The sequence below is a fragment of the Neolamprologus brichardi genome, chromosome 7 (genome assembly GCF_056152115.1).
Source record: "Neolamprologus brichardi isolate AB-2024 chromosome 7, ASM5615211v1, whole genome shotgun sequence".
Lineage (NCBI taxonomy): Eukaryota > Metazoa > Chordata > Actinopteri > Cichliformes > Cichlidae > Neolamprologus > Neolamprologus brichardi.
In genome coordinates this window covers 9,578,238-9,598,582 of record NC_142110.1, presented here as the reverse complement: position 1 = coordinate 9,598,582, position 20,345 = coordinate 9,578,238, and the positions used below count along the sequence as shown (strand labels likewise).

The window sequence follows — 20,345 nt, the reverse complement described above, 5'->3', positions numbered from 1 at the left end:
AGCTTTAAGCAGTAAGGACCAGAAGACGTGATATCCACATAATTTTCATACACGGTGCCTTGTAGAGCAAAGACTTGGTAGACAGACTCCCATTCTGAGTCGTACAGATGTCGAGTCAAAAATGCTGATTATATGATTAAATGAAAAGCAGAACATGCTTCATCTTGTGGTAATGCACACAAACAACTGTCCAACTTAATAAAATTAAAGGAAAAATGTAAACTGTTTTGTTTTTTTTTAACAGCATCAATGATGTATGATTTTATGGGTTTTTTTAAAAATGACAAAGTGCCACATTTGTTCGGAGACAGTAAGGTGAGCTGGAAACAAGAGGTCTCTCTCAGTCTAATGCAAATCTCAGTCCTAATTTGGCTCGTCACCAGATTCAGCAGAGTGTAGCCAAACAGCTACGCAAATGGACACCATAAATCTGCCTCAACTCCAACATTAATTTACCCAGAGGCGCAGCATCATGTGGGTGTGGCTTATAGTGTGATGTTACTACCAAGTAGGCGTGTCCTGTAGTAGGTGTGTCTTGTAGTTGTGCAGCTAGAGACTGTTGATACAGAAAGCACTTACTACACTTCAGCTGTACTCTCACCGTGTACCTTCTCCAGCCTCTTAAAACTCGTAGCCTAATCAAACCAGAGTCCGTGTGCACAAAACGCAGAGTACAATGCTAAGTTGTGCAAAGGGAAACACTGACTCTGGTCCATTAGTTGTGTTGGATGCTGGGGAAGAGGGCTGGAGCCCCTCCCTGCGGCTGCTAAAATATTCATCAGACTCCCTGAGAGCATGTCTGCTAATAGTTACACATGGAGCAGGAGAAAGAAGTGAGAAGGAGGAGGAGGCGGCGAGGGGTAGGCACAAGGCAAGAGGAGGAGAAATTGGGGAGATGAGCGATGCTCCCTGTGTGCATGTCAGCTAATAGTCAAACATGAAGAGCTGGGAGGGAGGGGAAGAAAAGCAGGAGAAGAAATAGGAGGAAGTGAAGTGAGGGGCTGTTTAAATACTCCGTGGCTGAAATCACAGGGGATGGACCATGTAGAAAAGCAAAAGTGAAGGGACGAGAGAGGAACAGGAGGGAGGGAGGGAGAGAGAGAAGTGGAACAAAGAGAAAGGGAACAAGAGATAAAGATTGAGAGGGAGTAATCAGTCCTTTTCTTCCTCCACTGCCATCACTTGCCCCTCCGAGCTGCATTCCAGATTGATTAAAAGCTCCTCTTGTAATTGTCAGATCTTGTAGGAACCATCTCTGTGTTTGAGGAGTGAGTGGGGGGGGGGGGGGGTTTAGCGTGTGAGCAGGGCAGAAGAGAAACCCAATTTCAATCACGTCAACCAGTGTAACAGTAGTCACTTCAATAGCCACCAGTCGCTATCGCATCAATCAGAAACTCCCCTACTCAAACAAAAATATATGTTGTTTTGTCTTTATGGACAGCAGCCCAGGTAGCTCAGTCCTACATTTGCATCCTTCTGAATGAAAAATGTGCATGTGTGTGTGGATAAAAACACACACACACACACACACACACACTGTCTTATACACACACACACACAAGTCATTTCTCTAGTCATTAAAATGAGAAACAGCCGATGGTGTAGGAGCTGTTGAAATACCATTAAGAAATGGAGATAAATGCAGTGGATCCCGGCCTACTACAGCAGCCTCACTACAGTAAATCAGACAGTGACGAATATTACACGGGCCACGCTGCGTGCATATGAACACACAAATGCGCACACAGACAATGCACACTCGTGGGTTTACACACAGCCATCCGCACACAAACCGCACAAACAATCTGTGAGGCACCTTGCAAAAAGAAGGGGGGGGGAAAAAAGCCCTTTCGGTGGATTAATGAGTAATTATCCTAATTAAATGTTTCCTGATCACCCGTTATGATATATGGATGATTATTATGTTCAGAGATGATTAAATGATAGTATAACAGAGGAGTCTGATATCATTTCAAAGAATTAATGAGCGTTTGTACAGAGGAACCATGTGGAAGTAAGGCGTAAATTAAATATTGGATTAACTTAGATTGAATCAATTCGAGACTAATTGTGAGCCGCAATAATAACAAACTTTCTGCTATATAATCACAGGTGAAGAGTTATGTTTCTACTTTTTTTAATTATTTAAATATAGAACAAACTGAAGAAACATTACTTTTTTAATTCGTTTTAAAATGCAGTCAGTGGCATCGGGTTAAAAACTACTAGATATTATACAGGTCTTTTGTCTGACCTGTATAATTTTTTTATGTGTGTGTTTGTGCCCTAAAAGGTGAACTTACAAGCAGAGAGTGGGAGAAAAAAACAACTTCTTCTGATCTTCTTGAGACATAACTGCTCTTATGACCAGTTGATTGTGTCACTCAGCCTAAAGTAAACCAATAAATGAGGCTAACCTCGTAACAGAGGGTCATTGCTTATTTAAAAGCTCATTGATTAACAGTTGTGATTATCGATCACACCATGTGGTCCAGACAGAATTGACACATCTGATATGTCCGACATACAGAGAGAAAGGCTGCTCGGTCGCTGGATGCGACGGTCACGACGATATGAGCGCACGCTACTCCTCTTCTCCATCACGTTCTAACTCGAAGAGATTATTTGGAGTCTCAACTTAATATCCGCGGAATATTTGAACCGCTTCAATATTGAAGGGCACTGACCCTGTGTTTCTCGCTCTAGCGTCTGATTCACTTTTCCCATACAGTCGGTGCAGAGCAGTTGCATGTGAAGGAGATAGTACGCAGTAATATTCAATTATTGTATGCACGGCGTCCCTGTCCCGCCCTAAATTGATTTCTTTCAGAACGGGAGGCATCGCTCAGCACTGACACACAGCCATGTTTCCCCCATCTACATCCCACGCAAATTACTCCTCCATCTGCTCTCCCTCTCTGCGTCGTGCATTTACCCCCTCACCTCTCCTCTTTCCTCTCCTCCTCCCCTCTTCTTCCTCTCTTCTCTTCTTTCCTCTCGTCTCATCATCTCCTCATCTTCTCCTTCTCCCTGTCAGGACCGCGCCGCTATCGGCGGTTGACACAGGCCCCAGCTCCCATACAGTACGTTTAATCTGCCTTTAATCTCTTTGCAGTGTAATGGGAAATGGTTTTGTGTTTTATTATTTGATTGAAGCCACGAGCCCACCCCTCACCACCGCGGGACACTGTGTTTAGGAGTGGGAGGCGTTTTCAATTTTTGCCCTCGCTCAAATTATCTTCTATCAAAGAATTCGTATCAGTAATATCATTCTACATATTAACCAGGCTGTTTGTAAGTGGCCTAATAGGAGGAGGAGACGAGTGGAGAAAGAAAAAAATCAAGCCAGAGAGAAAAATGAAAGAGGCTTCCAATCGGAGAAAACATTACTCTGGATTACACGCAGGCTGAAAATGTCAACATTTTTATTGTCGCAGTGGAGAAACGATTAAAGCCAGAGTTGCTCATCTGCAAAAAGAGTGTCTTTTCTTTTTATTTTGTCATCTGGAGGTAGCCCACTGTAGTTGTGAAAGTTTTCTCCCATCAGGTTATACCATCATCATAAAGACCTAAACAACTGTACCTTTAATAAAGCCACACAGAGAGGGAGCAGGTCTAATCAATACTTCATATAGCGGGGATTATTGTTTGTTCAGCGTTGACATAGATTCAAAACATCTAGGCTCAATAGTCATGTAAAGCTAGAATTGATTTGTTCATAAAAGCAGTGAAATTTTTAAAGTTGGTGTCACATTTATGATTTTCTTTTTTTTTCTTTTCTTTTTTTCCAGCGTCATATTTTTTGTTTTGGTTTTTTTCCTCCATACATTTTAAAAGAACGGGCCTGCTGTTAACGCTGAATGCCATTTATAGTCTATGATGGCTAAAATCAACAAAGAAATCTGAACATACAAATAAATGCACGCATACACATGCACAGGTATTCACAGACACACACACACACACACACACACACACAGCCTCTTCTCTCTCCTTTTCTAATTAAAGGGACCTCTCTGCCCTGGGTGTGTGTGTGATATTGACACTTAGCTCCGTACAATAAACTTTATTGGCAAGCCCTGCTTGATTACAGCACTAAACTAGAATAACAAGGAATATGGGAGGAGGGAACGTGGATTATATACTAAACAGACATTAGCAGCCTCTATTCCAATATCTGGTGCATTTTAATAGGAAGCTCTGAAAGGCCTCTCTTTCTCTCTCTCTCGCTGTTGGAAGCAGGAATGAGCTCGAGCTCGGCACAAATACAGAATGACATGGGTGAAATATAGTAAAGGTAGAAAAATACGAAGAGAGGAAAGGAGAGATATATATTGAATGATGGGGGGAAGGAAAGAGAGATAGATTTTCCGTCATTAATGATCTATGGAAAAATACTCTGTCTATTTTCAGATATACTGTTAATGGCTGCTTGCTGCCATTAAAATCGTTGCCGTCCTGAACTCAGCTATTCAAATATTGGCTGCTGCTTCATCTAATATTCATCTACTGGAGGTCAATGGCAGCAGTGGCATGCTTAATTTGTATACATAAATTAAGGGTGGATACCAAGAGTTTAGATTGGTCAAAAACAGAGTTTATATGTTATTACACCTTCAAATTTTCAGCATTACAAGTCACTTCTATTGTCTTTACATTCAGACACTATCTTCAGGCAGAACTGTGTAATTTACTTTAAGAAATATTCGTTTGCGTGCAGACAGAAACTAGGATTTTTGTTTCCTCTTAGCCCTGGTGAAAGAAAACAAGTGACTCTGCAATTATTTCTCAACACTGGTGTCTCCAACAATACCTGCAGGCAAAGACTTCACAGAGGCTTCCTCATCCTGGACATTAAATTACCAGCTCAAGTGCTGAATCAATTAGGCTGCATCGGCATGCGAAGCAGAAGGTGGTGTCTTGGTTTTTTTGGGGTGCATGCCTCATTTCGGGTACTTTCAGGTAAACAGGCACTGAGCTCTCTGTCAGTAGTAACAGTACTGACCCCAGATCACCTGCAAAGATTACCGGAAGTAAAAGGCATCCGATTATTATCGGAAAGTGCAGCACAATATAAATATATATGTGTTGTTTAATAAATGTGCATGAGAGCCCATGACAGCAGAGTTGCGTTTGCAAATGAACCGCAGATGTAACAATCACAGATCAGACTTCTCTGCTCAGTCAGTTGAACTACAATGACCCCTACTGGCCTAAAATGGTACTGGGTCAGTGCAATCTTCACAAAGAGCCTGTGTGGAACTTGTGGCGTTGCAATAGTTTGGGACCTTTAAAGCAAATAAATACACAAGTATGGTGAGGACCTCAAAACAAAAAAGTTATTATGTTATCCCTCTGTGATGCATATCCTGCATATTCTCCGTCAAACTTCACACCACCAGTCGTTCTGTTTCTTGCTTCTTTTTTTTTTTACCTCATTTCTTCCCCCATTCGCTTCAATCATCTCCTCCAAAATCAAACCTTCTCATCTTCCCCTTTTTCCCTCTCTTGAGGCCTTGGCACCCTTGGCAGGGTCTCTCCCACTGGGTGTGTTGGCAGAGAAGCTGTCTCTGATCCACCCACAGCGTGCCCTCTGGCTTACCAGGCTGGCACAAGGACGCAGAGCAGAGCTGAGAGAGGAGGGCAGGGCGGTAAGCACGGAGCTCTCCAATGATAGGGCCATTTATTACAGAGAAAAGATGGCGCGGCATTAGTTAAGTTATTTAAGGTGCAGACGGTGGATTTAGGCCTTTGGTTTCTGTGAGCACGGCAGAAAATGTGAGGTTGGAGCGGCAGGAACGACTGCCGCTTGCCTGTGTGTCTGGAGAAGAACACCAGAGAAAGAGAGAGAGACACACATGCAGTCTCACCTTGAAGAACCACTGACCCCACACACCTTTATTGCATCGCCAATTAGAAGTGAGGGAGGGAGGAAGGGAGAGTTACAAAAAGGGAGAGGTGGAAAGAGTGAAAGAAAGAGGGGGAGAGATGTATTTCATAAATGTAGTTCCATAAAGAGCACTGACCCAAATGGCATTCAGTAATTCTTCCCTGTGCCAGAGGAGGCTGGATAATCAGAAACTTCATCAAGCTCGCCCCTTCCTTCCCTCTTTCCCTGCGTCTGCAACACCTCCTACCGTCCCACCCTCAGCTGGAACCTCTTAAACAAAAATCGTGAGTAATATAACTGAATAACGTATACGGTGCATCCAGAGCACGCATCAAAGAACATCCCTCTATCCCCCGCCCCCCCCTTCATCACTTCATTTTAATTAAACAAGTTTCCTCCACTCGCCATCTCTCATCTCTTTGATCTGTTCCCATCCAACTCGCTGGGAAAGAATCAGTCCGACTCCACTTTGAGGAAGTTGTACGTGTTTGATTGCGGCAGCAGAGCATTGATTCGAGCTACGGAGCACTTACCAAAAAAGAAAAAAAGTTACAGAAAACATAAAGAAACAGTCCGTTTGACAAACACTCCACTATAACTACATCCCCCTTTTAGTCCATATGGGTTTACAAATAAAAGCTGAACAAATCCCTTTTTGAAAATGTTCAATAAATTCATATCTGTCTTCATGACACTGACTGCAATACATATCAAATCTGTCACCGCTGCACTGAGATGGATGTGGGAGGACAGAAATCTGAAAGAAAACAACACAATTAAAGTGTGTCTCAAGCAGCAAGCTCCCATTGATCTATCTGCTCTCTTTTCCAATGCACTATGGACTTAACATGGACTTATTCTTTCTTAAGCACAACTGGGACCACTCCCTCCCCCCCTGGGGTGCAGCGCTCACACAATGCTTCAAAAGAACATTTTGTTTATATGTTCAATACCAAAACATCAATAAAGTTATCCATTCATTAATTTCCTATTCAATACAAATTTAATGCAGAACCACGGAGTAGCCAGCTCATATCCAATAAGGACATCTATCCCCGATCACTCAGCCCGGTGCTTCACATCCCACACGCACAGGCACGCACGCACACACACACACACATCAATAGGGCTGTCCCTAAAACAGCTATTCCTCACTGACTGACTCAATACTGTAGACAGGGGTGTGGAAGAAGGAAAACAGCACAAAACAGGAGGAAGGGAGTGGAAAAAAAGAGGAGGACTTAGTGTATGATTACTTACAAACAACTTGCCAAGGTGAAAGAATAATAACTGATGGCTGCATAGAGCCAACAGAGAGAATTTCTCATTTTAGTTTACTGTGTGTGCATTTGCAAAGTGTGGCTTGGTCACACCTAAACGAGGTGGGAGAAGTGTGCGCAAAGTAAGGTAAGAGTTGAAACACTGAAAATAAAGTATTTAAAGATTTACTCACCATACTGTCTCAAAAGTGCTCAACGTGCAGCAGAAGTGTGCCTGTCAGGGTTATGATTTTATATTTTATATTAGTGGATGTTTCAACAGTTGGGAATGAAGTGTAGGTTTTGGAAAGATGCTAACACTCTTCGTCTGCTTTTAAACCTAGCGACCCATGGCCACATTAACAAAGAGAGCAAAAACATCCGTACATCTGAGCAAACTCTTTTTGGGTAATATAGGCACCAAGGGAGTCTTTACTGTGGGTCTTTAAATATTGTAGAGGTACAATGCTAAATCAGCGGGGTGCTCTTTAACCACCTGAATGCTGCTGAGCAATTTCATCCTGGCAATTTATCACATTTTATTTACTAATCATTTGTTTTGTGTGTAAAAAGCTTCGTTTTCAGCATAACTTGCGTCTCTAGTAGCTGTCAGAGCTGTATAAAACAGCATGCCACAGACAGTAAACTATAAGACCGAACTAAAGAGTACACATGTTCAGCGGTTAAGGAGGAGTATACTAAGCAGCTACAACATTAAACCCACTGACGAGTGACGGCAAGTAAACCTGTCCCTCTAGTTCTTGATGAGAAATCCCAGGACTCGAGCATTCATATGGATTTTACTTTGACACAGTGCAGCAAACTGCACATCATAGCAGACCCGACAACCCCACTTCCCCCCCTCCCCTCGAGGCAGCAGTACTCCCTTACTACAGCAGCAGCCTCCCCAAACACAACACCTGCCCTGCAAAAGCTGTTGAGGAAGGGCTCGAGGAAAACGACAAAGAGCCCAAGGCATTGACGCTGCCTCCAAACTCTCCAGGTCCCAAACCAACAGCACCACTGTGCAACGCGCTGGAAAAGCCCAATCTACGGAAGCCTGCTTGTGATTCCCTCAGCAACAGCATGATATCACCAGAGAAACCAATAGTTAGACCTGTTGTAGCAGTGCAAAGAGGGACTGAGGAGTGTTTTCACACTTGCTTGCACTGTTTCAAGCTCATTCATGTTAACTTTTGAGATCAGCGTTCCAACAGTAACGTGCTCGATGATACAATCTATAGCTCTCTGTTGCATGTGATTAGGAAATGCATGGAAATGCGCAGTATTGAATGTGATACAGGTAGTGAACCCATCTGAATCGCGCCTCCCATAACCCTGACATAATACATATCAGATGGAGCTGTGAGCTGCATGTGCTTTTAACGCGTTAGAGCCGGCCACATGACACGAGAGCTAGGGTCCACGGGTCAAGTAGAGTCAAACCAGGTAGGCGATTGGCTGATCAGGTCTGACTGTAATGATTAATCAATGGTTGAATGCATTAGCCTAATCTAATGGGCCAGGTGGGAGAGGACAACGGTAGACGCATGGAACTCGTGATTGAGCGCAACATGCAACAGCAGTGCAATCAATAGCATATAGAGTGGTCTAACCTCGGTGTGTGTGGTGGCGGCGACGGTGGGAGAGGAGGGCGTCCAACCACAGGCATTTAGGATGTGCTCTATACGTGTGCGAGTGTCAATATGTATGGTTGGTTGGTTTTGGACAAAAAAGGAACCGAGCTGTGTTAGTCTGACTGAGTGGATTATGATATGATCTGGGGGAAATCAGAGCTCCCGTTTTTGGCCAGCACCTCACACACCTGAGTGAGTAGATACTGTTTGTTTCTGCTCTGCACAGAAAAAGAGGGCAAAAAATGAGACCACACTCGAAACAGTGAAAAAAATAACTAAAAGACTGACACGGAAGAAAGGCTCCTCCCTTCTGTGTTTTACCCGATCTTCCACACCTCTCATTTATAGCATATTAGCCTGCTTGACACTAGTCGGTGCACTGAATGCAGTGACTAAAAAGGTGACAAAACACTGATCAATGCATGAGGAGATCAACCATGAAGGGATCCACTATGAAAAGAACAAAAAGGCAGACAGGAAGAAAGAGAATGCAAGAGAGAGAGAGAGAGATGACAACTTAGGGACAAGAGCCAGTCAGAGCAGAGGACAGGTCTGGGTCAATACTCGCACCACATACTGCTGACACTGCACCACTCAACACGCGCACACATGCATGCCACACAAACACGCACATTGTCACAGACAGACAGACAGACAGACATCAGACCAATCAGTCAGACGGTGTCAATGTTTCAAGAGGAAGACGGAGAAAAGAAGAGTGTGAAGGTATGTAGCTGTACAAAAAACAAAGTCAGACATGCCGGATATCCACGGCGTTCAAGGACATTTAACAGAGTGAACTAAGTCACTGTGAGCCCCGTCCACCTTTCTTACAGCTGTCTATATTTTAAGGAAAAACAGCAGACCCAGGATTTAAAGAGTCAGTTCACCCAAAGATTTAATAAAACAGTTTCATTTAAATTCTCAGCTGTTTCCAGGCAAATTCCTTGTTGTGGTTCTAACTTAAAATTTTAATACAAATCAAGTTGAACTTAACTTTTTTCCTTTTCCATTTTTTTTTTACATCATATTTTGATTTTTTTCAAATAATATTTACCAGCTGATCAATCAAAATAGCAGAAAACTAATTAGAAAATATCTAAATCAGTTAAGTTAACAGCAAGCAGTCGCTCAATCTTCAGCGTGAATATTTCATGGCTTTCTTCCCAGATAGCAATTTTTTTTTTCGGATGACTGGAGAACACAAAACATTTGAAGACATCACATTTATCTCAGTCTTTTATTTATTTACATTTTTCCCATTTCATAGACCATATGACTATGCGGTTGATTTAAGGATAATCATCAGATTCCCCAATAATGAAAGAAATAATAATGAGCTGAAGCCTTTACCTCATTGCACATGCAGCATACATATAGAAAACATCAAAAAGATATATTTTAATGTGATGTATTAGTCATCCAAAACTCTTCTTTGCTGCATCCTGTTAGATTAGCTTTTGTTTTGTTTTTTTTTGTTTATTCGGTCATGTGCTTTAGCTTTTTAGTATGTGCATATGTGTTTGAGTGTGAGTGTGTGTTGTGTGTGATTATCGCAAAAGAGAGGTCTCTCCATCTTTGAAATGAATTAGCGCGTGGTGCCTTATTGAGTGAGGTGCAGTGTTTAAGTGAAACTGATGAGAGATGTGTGAGCAGCGAGGACTGGGCTATAAGTATGTGACTGAGGTCACAGGTTAATCCCTATTGATTTACTCCACCGTCTGCATACAGCAGCACGGGAAGACAAGAAAGGGGAGGCCTGCCTTACCAGCTACCACACAGAACAAATGCAGTATTTAAAAAAGAAAAAAACATCTCACACCTGCACCTCTGCACACATGTTAAGTGGGGTAAAGACAAGAAAATTAAGCATCATTTAATCCCTATAAAGTTAGTCGAACGCCCTCTACTTCTAAATAAGCATCAATGAGCGATATGATCCTTGATTCAATTAAAACATGCTCACATCCTCGCTTCATTTTTTTTAAACAAAATAAATAAAAACAAAACGTGCATGTTTGCAATGCGTGTATTTGTTAGACAAAGAGAAGCAGATTTTTTTGCTTCAATCTGGAGAGCAGGTGAACTCACAGCGACCCCAGGCAGAGACCGCCGGGCCCGAGTACGTTTGAAAAGAAACCAGAACGAAACCTAAACAGAGCTGTATTTACAGTACAAACAGCATCCTCACAATCTCATCCCACAGAAGGACAGGTGAAATATTACATTAATATGAACAACTATTAATAATAACGCCCCCCCACCCCCTCCTCCTGCACCACCTCTTGCCCCATCACTACTCCTCTCTCTCTCTCGCTCTCTCTCTCCGCCTCTAATCCTATCATGCGGGCAATAAGTGTATGCACCATGAGCACATTTAATTTCTGCGGTTGGTTTTCAGCGAGCCCAGAGGTGAGCCTTAATAAGGATCAATGGCACTTTATCTGGGACAGCACCCACTTCACAGCATGCAAATTACACAGCAACCCTTAAAAAAAGAAATGGATTTAATTAAAAAATGTAGAACCACGGGCTCTGGAAATTCAATTAAAGGATTTATGCAAAGGTTGGCTAGCTTTTTGTGTTGCAGTTCCTGCTTATATAATGAGCTTTTCATATTAAAAATCAATAGGTAATCTGGGCTAGGGGATCGGCTGCTTATGTACATTTTTGAAATCAATTTGAAAAATAGTCCATCAGCTCTGTGTGACAACAAAGAAGGGAGGGAGTGGTGCGTGCATGTGTGTGTGCGTGTGTCAAGTTGTGAGGGTCAGCAACAGGAAAACGGTACCAGTGGATGAGTGAGAAAGAGGTGATAGGTTACATCGCTCCTCTCTGAGGGTTACAGGAGAAAAGCTCTGAAGCTCTAAAGCTATGAGAGACCAAGGGTGAAGGAGGCGATGTGGAAGAGTAGAGGGTAAGTGAGTAAGGATGTCTCTCTGGCCAGGTCACTTTCTGGCTCTTTGGCCTGTTCTGATCCCTTCTATTAGAGAGAGTGTCCCTTGGCAGTCAGGGTCTAGCTGGTTCTGACCTGTAGCTCTGGGGTAATTTAGCCCAGCCCCAACTCAGACTCAGCCCCGACTCAGACAACCCCAGCTGGGGAGCCGTCCTAATGGTCTCCCTGAGGTGTCTGGAGCTGGAGGAGCAGAGGATGTGGTTGATTCTTTAAATGATGTTTCTTCACAAACAAATCTTAGCCAGTCACAGAAACACGTCTTAGAAAGAGGTGCAGAACTCATGCACGCAAAAAAAAAAGTGACAATCTTTTGCAGACTTAAGCTTTTTTTTGTTTGTTTCATTGTTGAAAAAATTACTTCTTTTCTTCTTAAACTTCTTCTGTTTTCAACAGGGATATTGTTCATCCTTCCTTCACACTCATGTTGTATAACTGTGCGCAGGCATGAGGGGTGAATGACTGACTGCATACAGCAGCAGACTGTCAGCATTTGATTGGTTCTTTATTGATCCAGACACGCTTTCCATCACATCAACTCATCCACAATAAACCATTTACACAGTTTCCCTGTGCAATGGAGCACATAACCAGGCCTCAGGCCATCTCTGTGCACCCACTGTGCGTGCGTGTGTGTGTGTGTGTGTGTGCCTGAGCATTTGTGTGTTTTCTTTAATGAAATGGTATCTCCATGGCCAATAATCCCAGTAACAGGATTGGGCAGAACACACATGTCAATACAGGCAAATAGGATTGTATGCTTTTATCATGCCACACCAACACATCTTGTTTCTCACTGCCTGCTGATGTCTCTCTCTACGTAGTGCAGCAGCACGGCAGGATACGTCTCGTAGGAATATCACATTGATTATATCAAGTTCTTCAAAAATGGTCTAAAACATGGCCTCTAAAGGAAATCTGACTCATGACAGAGCGTGTGAACCTCATGCCAGTTGGCATAATATGTAATATTCTCTCTACCCCACTAAAGAGAAACCTACACAGTGTTTCCAGTCAGGCTGGAGCTGACCCCCTCCTGTGTAGCCCCTAATCATCCAAGAGGACTCTATTACAACGGCCTGGCAGCTCATCTAACCTCACAGTGAAGAAGGGTGGTGGGGGGGCGGGCGAGGAGATTGGGACCTCTGCTCCTCTTTCTTTCCACATGGTTGAGCAGCACACACACATACACACAGGCTTCCTAGGTGTACAGCAAAGCTGCCCGCCTCTTTGGGCTACACCAGATAGGAGATGGAGCATCTGACCTTATGTCTGGCTGCAGGAGAGAAACTGATACCGAAGTAACAGTGCCTGCTGTACTCACACATACCACCAACCAGCCATTCTACGGTGTGTCTGCTAAATGGTAATGGTGATGTCTCTCTTGCAGGATTTGTCTCTTGGGTTAACCCCCAAGCTGCAGGATTGAAGCTCCTGGTCACATTAGGCAAGGCTCAGCTGAGAAGGAGGCAACGCCAGTCCCACATCTCGTGCCTGAACCACTGACTGCTGGTGCCTGGTCAAAAGTTCAGCTTGTGCATATGTAAAAAGGTGGCTGGGTGCCCGAGGCAGGATCTTGGGTAAAATAATCATGCAAAAACGCTAAGAAGCATGGGACTAGGCGTGAGCGCTGATGAAACCGGCCTCTGGGAGAATCGAGGCGTCTGATTGGACCAGTAGAGCCTCTTAGGCCTGTGCCTACAGCACCCCTCCCTTCTCTTTACCCATTACAGTGGATGATGTACTGGAGCCACTGCCCACACACTGGTCTCCATTCAGCTCGGCACTGTCTCTGCCTATAGTTAAGGTATATATTTGATGGGTATAGGCTGAGCCCAGCTGCTCAGAGCCTGAGGGTATACCGATCTTGAGGGAGCAATCAGTCAGTCAACAAAATGTCACAGGGTCAGCGATCCAGCATGACAGGACGGTGACAACTTCACAAAGGTTACAGCCAAATTAATAACTGCAACAGTCACTGAAATTCATTATGCGCTGTTTAAAAGTGTGCCCAGAGTTCAGATTCAAAGGAAACCATCTACAATCTAGAAAGACCCACAAATCCTACAATGTTTGATCAAATAAATCGACCAAGATCTGCATCAATCAAACTTTTCTGCATTAAATTGCTCTAACTACATCACTTGATAGCAGATTTTTTTTTTTTTGCCTCTCTCGCTCTCTCTTAGGTCTCTCTCTCTGTCACACACACATACACACACACACACAACTTCAGGCCAGATCATTTGGTGCTGATAATCACACCAAAGGACACAGGCAAAACTCCCACACTAAACACGCTGAATTAAAGAAACAGGAGTTACAGGCCTGGTTGCACAATCTCTGATAAGTAGATCAAGGCACAGGGAGGGGAACATGATGTTAGTGAGAGATAGTTCGGCTGATTAAAATGTCATGGCTCTTTATAGATGTCTTTCTCAACTCAGCAAAATTGAATCAGCTCTGTGCATCAATAGCAGAGTGGGCTGGGGCTCCCTGCTAATAGAGAAGTTTCTTTCTCTTAAGTTCAAACCACAACACAAGGAATGCAAAAGCGAGGAAGTCGCGCATGTTTTGATTAGACGTGACCAAAGTACGGCAACGAGAAAAGACACAAAAAAGCGTGCAAGTTCAAAGATAACATAAAAGAGCAGGAAACAATTAATAAGGGGCGAAAACATGGGTGTGATTAAATGACCGACCACGGCACATATAGCCCTACATGACATTTGATCACCTTTACAATAGCGGTCGATTAATGACTTGGGATCACGCGTAGCTCCGGGTGTTCCAGCCGTCTCTGTGTTGCAAATTCATGCGTGTGCTTGTCCGTGTGTGTCTGTTCGTGTTGAAAAGCTCTATTTTACCCCACCTGTGCTCATATAAATCAAACCTGTGCTTTAAATGAGGGGCTGGTTATTTGCGCAAGAACACACATGGGGGCTTTGTGATTGTTTTTTGGAGTCAACATTCTGCTTATGTTTGCATCCCAGAACAATCTCCATGGATCCCGCAAGCGTACGCAAGCAATTAAAGCGATAGCATCTTCATATCCCCGCAACCAATAACTGAAATAATATCACTGTTTTATTAAGCCCTTAATGTGGGGGCAGAAGGAGTGAGGAGTGGGATTTTAAAGAGGATACACTTTCAGGGGCCTTATCAAGCCCAGATTTAAATAAGAGCAAATGCTCAGCTTAGGGGTGCGTCTGTGTATCTGTGTGAGTCTGTGCGTAAGGCTGTGTGTCTGCGTGTGGCCTTTATCAGACATGGGTTTTAGCTAATCGCTGTGTCAGCACACCAGAATTTAATTACTAGCTTTACCTTTGTCCTTTAATATTTACTAACATCTACACTTCATTAAATTAATGACATATAAAATAAAAAAAGAAAAAGAAAACCCTCTGCTAATTGGTTGTGTGTGCTTGCTCCTAAAATGTTAGGCACCCATTCCTTAAGATACATGAAAAAATACACAGAAGTATCATCCAGACTGGGGTAGCATTCCAAATAATGGGATTAAAAGGAATGCTGGACAAACTTTGGCTTTTAAGAATGAAACACGGGACGAACTGATTAAAAAATTAATTCTAAAATAAAGAGACGGGACGCAAAAGAGTGCTTTGTGACAGAAAAAGTCAAACTGAGGAAATACTCAGCCTGGCATTTTGCAAAAAGGTGCTGAGGAGCCGTTCCTCTCATCTCTCATCCTATGTCAAATGGCGGAGAGACAAATGACGGCCCGAGGCCTTGCGTCTGTCAAACATGATGGATCAGAACAACGCTTCACTAAAACTCCACCACGCTGCCTTTCAACATCACATTTTCACTTCAGTGCAAACACTAAATTGATAAAGTATGAAGAACAGCTAATGGAAAGATGTAATAGTCAAACTAAAGCATATATTAGGAGGCTATGGAGCCTAAAGGGTAGAGTGCTGCTATCCATTGAAAAGTCTTAGAGAGCACAGGACACAATATGGACTGAAATAAATCACGGTGCTGGATTTTATCGTTCATATCTAAAGCGTGTGAGGACGTTAACCTCAGGCACCTTATATCATCTCGTGCGCACACACACACGTGCTATTAAAACGTTCCCACACATACAAATCATGCAGATGCTTACACATTCACAACAGTTGGCGTCTGAGCCACACTGGAAAGGTTAAACCCTTCACGGGAGTTTAGCTGTAAGTTGTCCGATATCTTATGATCCAACCAGATGCCACAGCGGATGCTGTATGCATGTGTGTATAGCTGAAGTAGTGCTGGGCAGCTTCATTACTGTAATCCCCCAAAAAGACACTGTATCACAAAAGTGCTGAGCCAAACTCAAAATCCTTCCTTAATGCCATCCTTCCAGAACTGGGTAGGAGTTCTCAGATCAGCCACAACTCAGGTACAGATGCTAGAGGTTCTCCTATACTGTGCGCTTGTGTCTGTAAAACAGCAGTGGCCTTGCAATGGCACCCCACACAAAACTATACCCATCCAAAATATACTGATTGGTCGGGGAAACTTAAATCACTGCGACAACAAAGAGCTGCCACATTCAGTAAAAATGTATTAGGCACAGAACTTTTTTTATTTTAGTACTTAACTGCATAGGAGCTAGGGCTGGGATTAGGCATTAACAGCAGCCTATAATAGTCGCGGTTCTCTGGCATAGAGTACTGAGAGGATAGAAAACTGTCTTTCAGGGTTAAACAAACAGTGCCATGCAGAAGAGGAAAACAAACCACAAATATCTCTCTATCTATTAAACCCAGACTCTTTCCCTGAGCCTTCAGCAGATCTACCCCTCTCCATCCTGTTCCTGTCCTCTCTCCCAGAAATGTGCCAAGACAAATACGCCGGCTCTGTAAGCGCTATATGAGAGTCACAAATTCACAGACTGGCTTTGCATTTAGAAAAATATAACTAGCTGCAGAATTACTCCGGCGCGATGAAAAGTAATGTCAAATGTTAACCAGCCGAGCGTTTCAGCGAGCCTTCGGGCAGGCTGAGCTACGGCCTGCGCACTCATGAGGTGATATAACACTTTCTCCGAGCTTCTTCTCTCGCTTACCATAGACTTTGTGAAAGGTCTGACCAACGTGAAGAGAAAGGTCATCAGCCACCAGCTCCGGTGTATGGAGGTGTACATCATGTTCCCAGGATGCAATGCGTTGGAGGTGACGCCGTAAGGCGAAAGCCGCCGGTGGAGCTCGTTGCTGAAGAGGATGTTGCAGAGTTTGGCGCGGTTGTAAGCCAGCATGGACCAATAGTCCTTCTTTGAGGGGGACAGCAGCTCCAGGTCCACTTTGCCACATGAGTCTAGGAGGTCTGTGAACCTGAAAAGATAGTTTGCATTAAGAGTAGTCAGTGTGAGTCTGCCTCGGCCTGCGCGTAGGCTTTCCGCCGGCAGATGTGTGGCGCTTTCTGCATACAAATCAAAGACGTGACATGATGTTCTTTAATTGCCTGCGACAGAGCTGTTAAAATCCAGATGTTTGACAAGGCCCCTTAAACATTACACTACTCGTTGTGTTATTACACGCTCGCGCAAAAATCTCAATACACGAAAACTACACTGTGTATTTATTGCGTCTGTGTGTGTACGTATGTGTGAGAGGCGCGGGATGAGGCTCCAAACCAGCGGAACACATCCTACATATTAATCCAGTCATTAGAAAACAACCAATCAAAATGTCACCTGGTTTCCTTGTTGTGATTTTACAAGCTCGCTGCCTCTTGTTTACTGTCGCCTTCCGCAACATCCTTGCTTGGCTAAATTACAACATCTGCAGGCTTTTCATTTCATGTGCTGCAACTTCGTAACTACTTCAGCAAGTAGAGGTTAATAAATCAATTGCCTCGACGCTAAAGCCTTTTTTTTTGTAAATCAAAACTTGTTTGCACGACAAGCCGAAGCTGTGCCTCGTTACAATTGAATGAGGTCTCGCGGCGATATTAATGTCGAGATTTTGGTTTTCAAACATGTCGTTTACTGTCTCTGAGCTGCAGCTTAGATATTTCAGAGGTAATTTCATTAAGGATATGATCTCTCGTTTGACCAGATCTGATGCAGTACTAGAGTAAAGTAAACCTGTATTGGGTCAATTCCACAGTAAGCCCCTATGGTGGAAACTGATAAAGTGTCCAGCCATTACTCCTCCGTCCATCTTTTCCATTCCTGTCCCTTACAGGTCACTGCTTTACCAAGCGGACAAGGGGCTTAGGGAATACAATATACTGCCAGGTCATGGGTCACCCACTGCCTGTGAGGGGAGGCTAAGTAAGTAAACATGAAATCAGCGGAAAGTGAAAATAACACAAGCAAAAAAGGGAGGGACTTCAGTGGATGTAATATAGGTCTGGAATGAGGTGGACAGAATGGAAGATGCAATATGAGATATTGTCTACTTTTGCTCCTTTATTCCTTCTCTCTAGTCTGTGTTAGTGTGTAACTGACTCTCTCTGGTTCTGCTTTAGCCTGCTTTGAAGGGGTTAAAGCCACTGCTGATTGTTGAGGACAGAAGGAGAGAGGCAGTGTTTGGGAGGCAGGAAAGGAGAGCAAACTGTAGGGTGAAGAGTAAGGAGAATACCTGTGCATTCTTACCACTGCAAATACATCAAAATAGTACACATCTTCCTTATTCTAACCTGACAGTTTTTACACAATCAAAACTTGCCTGTACCCACTTTTCTTACTGCTTTAGCAAGTTTTGCGTCAATCACATGTCAATATTCCCTTCACGGCAACCTTTCCTTCCATGAGCTTTTCCTACTCCGTCTTCCTCCGACTTTTCCTACAGCTTGTAATAGCAAAGTGACCCCAAGTGAATCTGAGTGTCAAACCATCCCCTCTGCTGCTCCTGCCCAATCATGCATGGCAGCCTGTATAACATAACTCATAGGAGGGCCCCTGTAATAGTGCTGCTGTTTGATCTGCTAGAATAACTCTGCGTATGTTCGCGTTGTCTCAGGTCACTCTGCCGAGCTCCAATCAATCACTGCTTGGCCGTCTGACTGACTGAAGCCACGATCAATGCTGCACACAGACAGGGACTGGCTCTAAAATACATGGCTCGGGGTCTGGGCTTACAGATTACTGCAAGACTCTGCGCTTGTCTGCTGCATAACAGAAAAACTTGAGCCTTTGGAGTTCCTTGCGAAAAAAAAAAATGGAGGAAAGGGCTGAGTCAGGGGGGTCAGACATAAAAGAGCAGATACTTGATCAAAGTAAATTTTAGCTGATAAGGCCATCCATCATGCTGATGATACGTTTAATTCACACTGACAGCATGCGGAAAGGAATGAGTTTGAGTGAGTGAGGCTGTCATGTTTGACAATACGCATAAAGTCTTATCTGTCAACTCGTCGAGAAAACTAGCCAGTGCAGCGGCTTTAAGTGCACGACCGGCGATGAACTCCTGAAGACTAGACAGGCTAGTTTTGGGCAATTATCAGCGTGACTTTAATATGGAAAGACCTCACTGATACAGGCAGCAACCTCTCGACAAACAATCAAACATATTTATACTCACTAACACAAAACTATCTTCCTTTTCTTTACCTATGTGACTCAGAGGAAACCACCACGACACGTGCTGGGGCTGAACGACGCAGCACGTCTTGTAGACATTGCACTAGCAGGAAGTGACCCAGATGGCAGATCTGGAAGGTGGACTCCAGGTTGTCTTCAGTCAGCATATAGGGCTGAGTGCACACTGCTGCGTTACACACTAGAATGTGCAGCGGCCTATGGGAGGGAGAAAACAGAAAAACACAACATGTTTGACTGATTGTGAAGTGAAAACAAACGGCCAAAGAAAAAGATTTCCTACCATATCAGGATGAAGAAGATGTAATGAGAGACAGAGGGAGGATTTTTTTTTTTAAAGAGGAGAATTAGAGAAAAATGAAAGCAGAGAGAGGAAACGGGGTTTCTTATTCCAGAGTGCGGTAGACTTTAGAGGTCTCCAGAGACAGAGCATCAGTAATGCTGATATGATACAGAGGTTTCCAGTGCAACTCCCTATGGCTACACAGCTACTGTAGATACCGAATACAGCTGGCTGGGATCCAAGAGCAACACCACAATGAAAAGCAATCTCAAACAGTTTCAACACACAGGGGTGGTGAAAGTAATGGATGTTGATACTGGCTCTGTGGAAGCACTTTGAGTAACCAAACCTACCAACACATCGACTCAGAAAGGCCAAGCAGAAGAAAACAGATCAAAGAAAAAGCACGCGCTAACTCATGGAATAAAAAAGGAGCCGGCATTATTAAAAAGGTCCAGTGAGAAAGCATATGTTTTAGGAGACGGAGACATGCAAAGCATTTTTATTCTCGCAGAATCCGTGTGGGCGACTGAGCAACGCTTCCCGCTCACACGGAAAGGGAAGGAGACTGCTGGATTGGTCAGGGCAGCGAGAGATCCTTGTCGGTGACAGCGTCGCTCCAGCGAGCTCAAAACCACAGTAACACAGTCGAACAATCCAAACACACCCCACCAATTTTTAATTTCTTCCATTAGAATTAATTATGAGGCCGAAGGCAATTTGTGTACCCTGTGTTTAAGACTGCCTACTGGATTAATTAAAAACTGGATGCTG

At 43.6% G+C, this 20,345-nt stretch overlaps 1 protein-coding gene across 1 annotated transcript in view; it reads right to left on the bottom strand.

The window, feature by feature from the left end:
• wwox (WW domain containing oxidoreductase) overlaps nucleotides 1-20,345 on the bottom strand; it is a 131,337-nt gene that overhangs the window by 70,782 nt on the left and 40,210 nt on the right. Inside the window, exons 7-8 of the mRNA XM_006789486.3 lie at nucleotides 19,301-19,486; nucleotides 16,811-17,075 (exon numbers count right to left, since the gene is read on the bottom strand). Coding sequence (XP_006789549.3) covers nucleotides 16,811-17,075; nucleotides 19,301-19,486 — 451 coding nt within the window. The remainder of the gene's footprint in view (nucleotides 1-16,810; nucleotides 17,076-19,300; nucleotides 19,487-20,345) is intronic.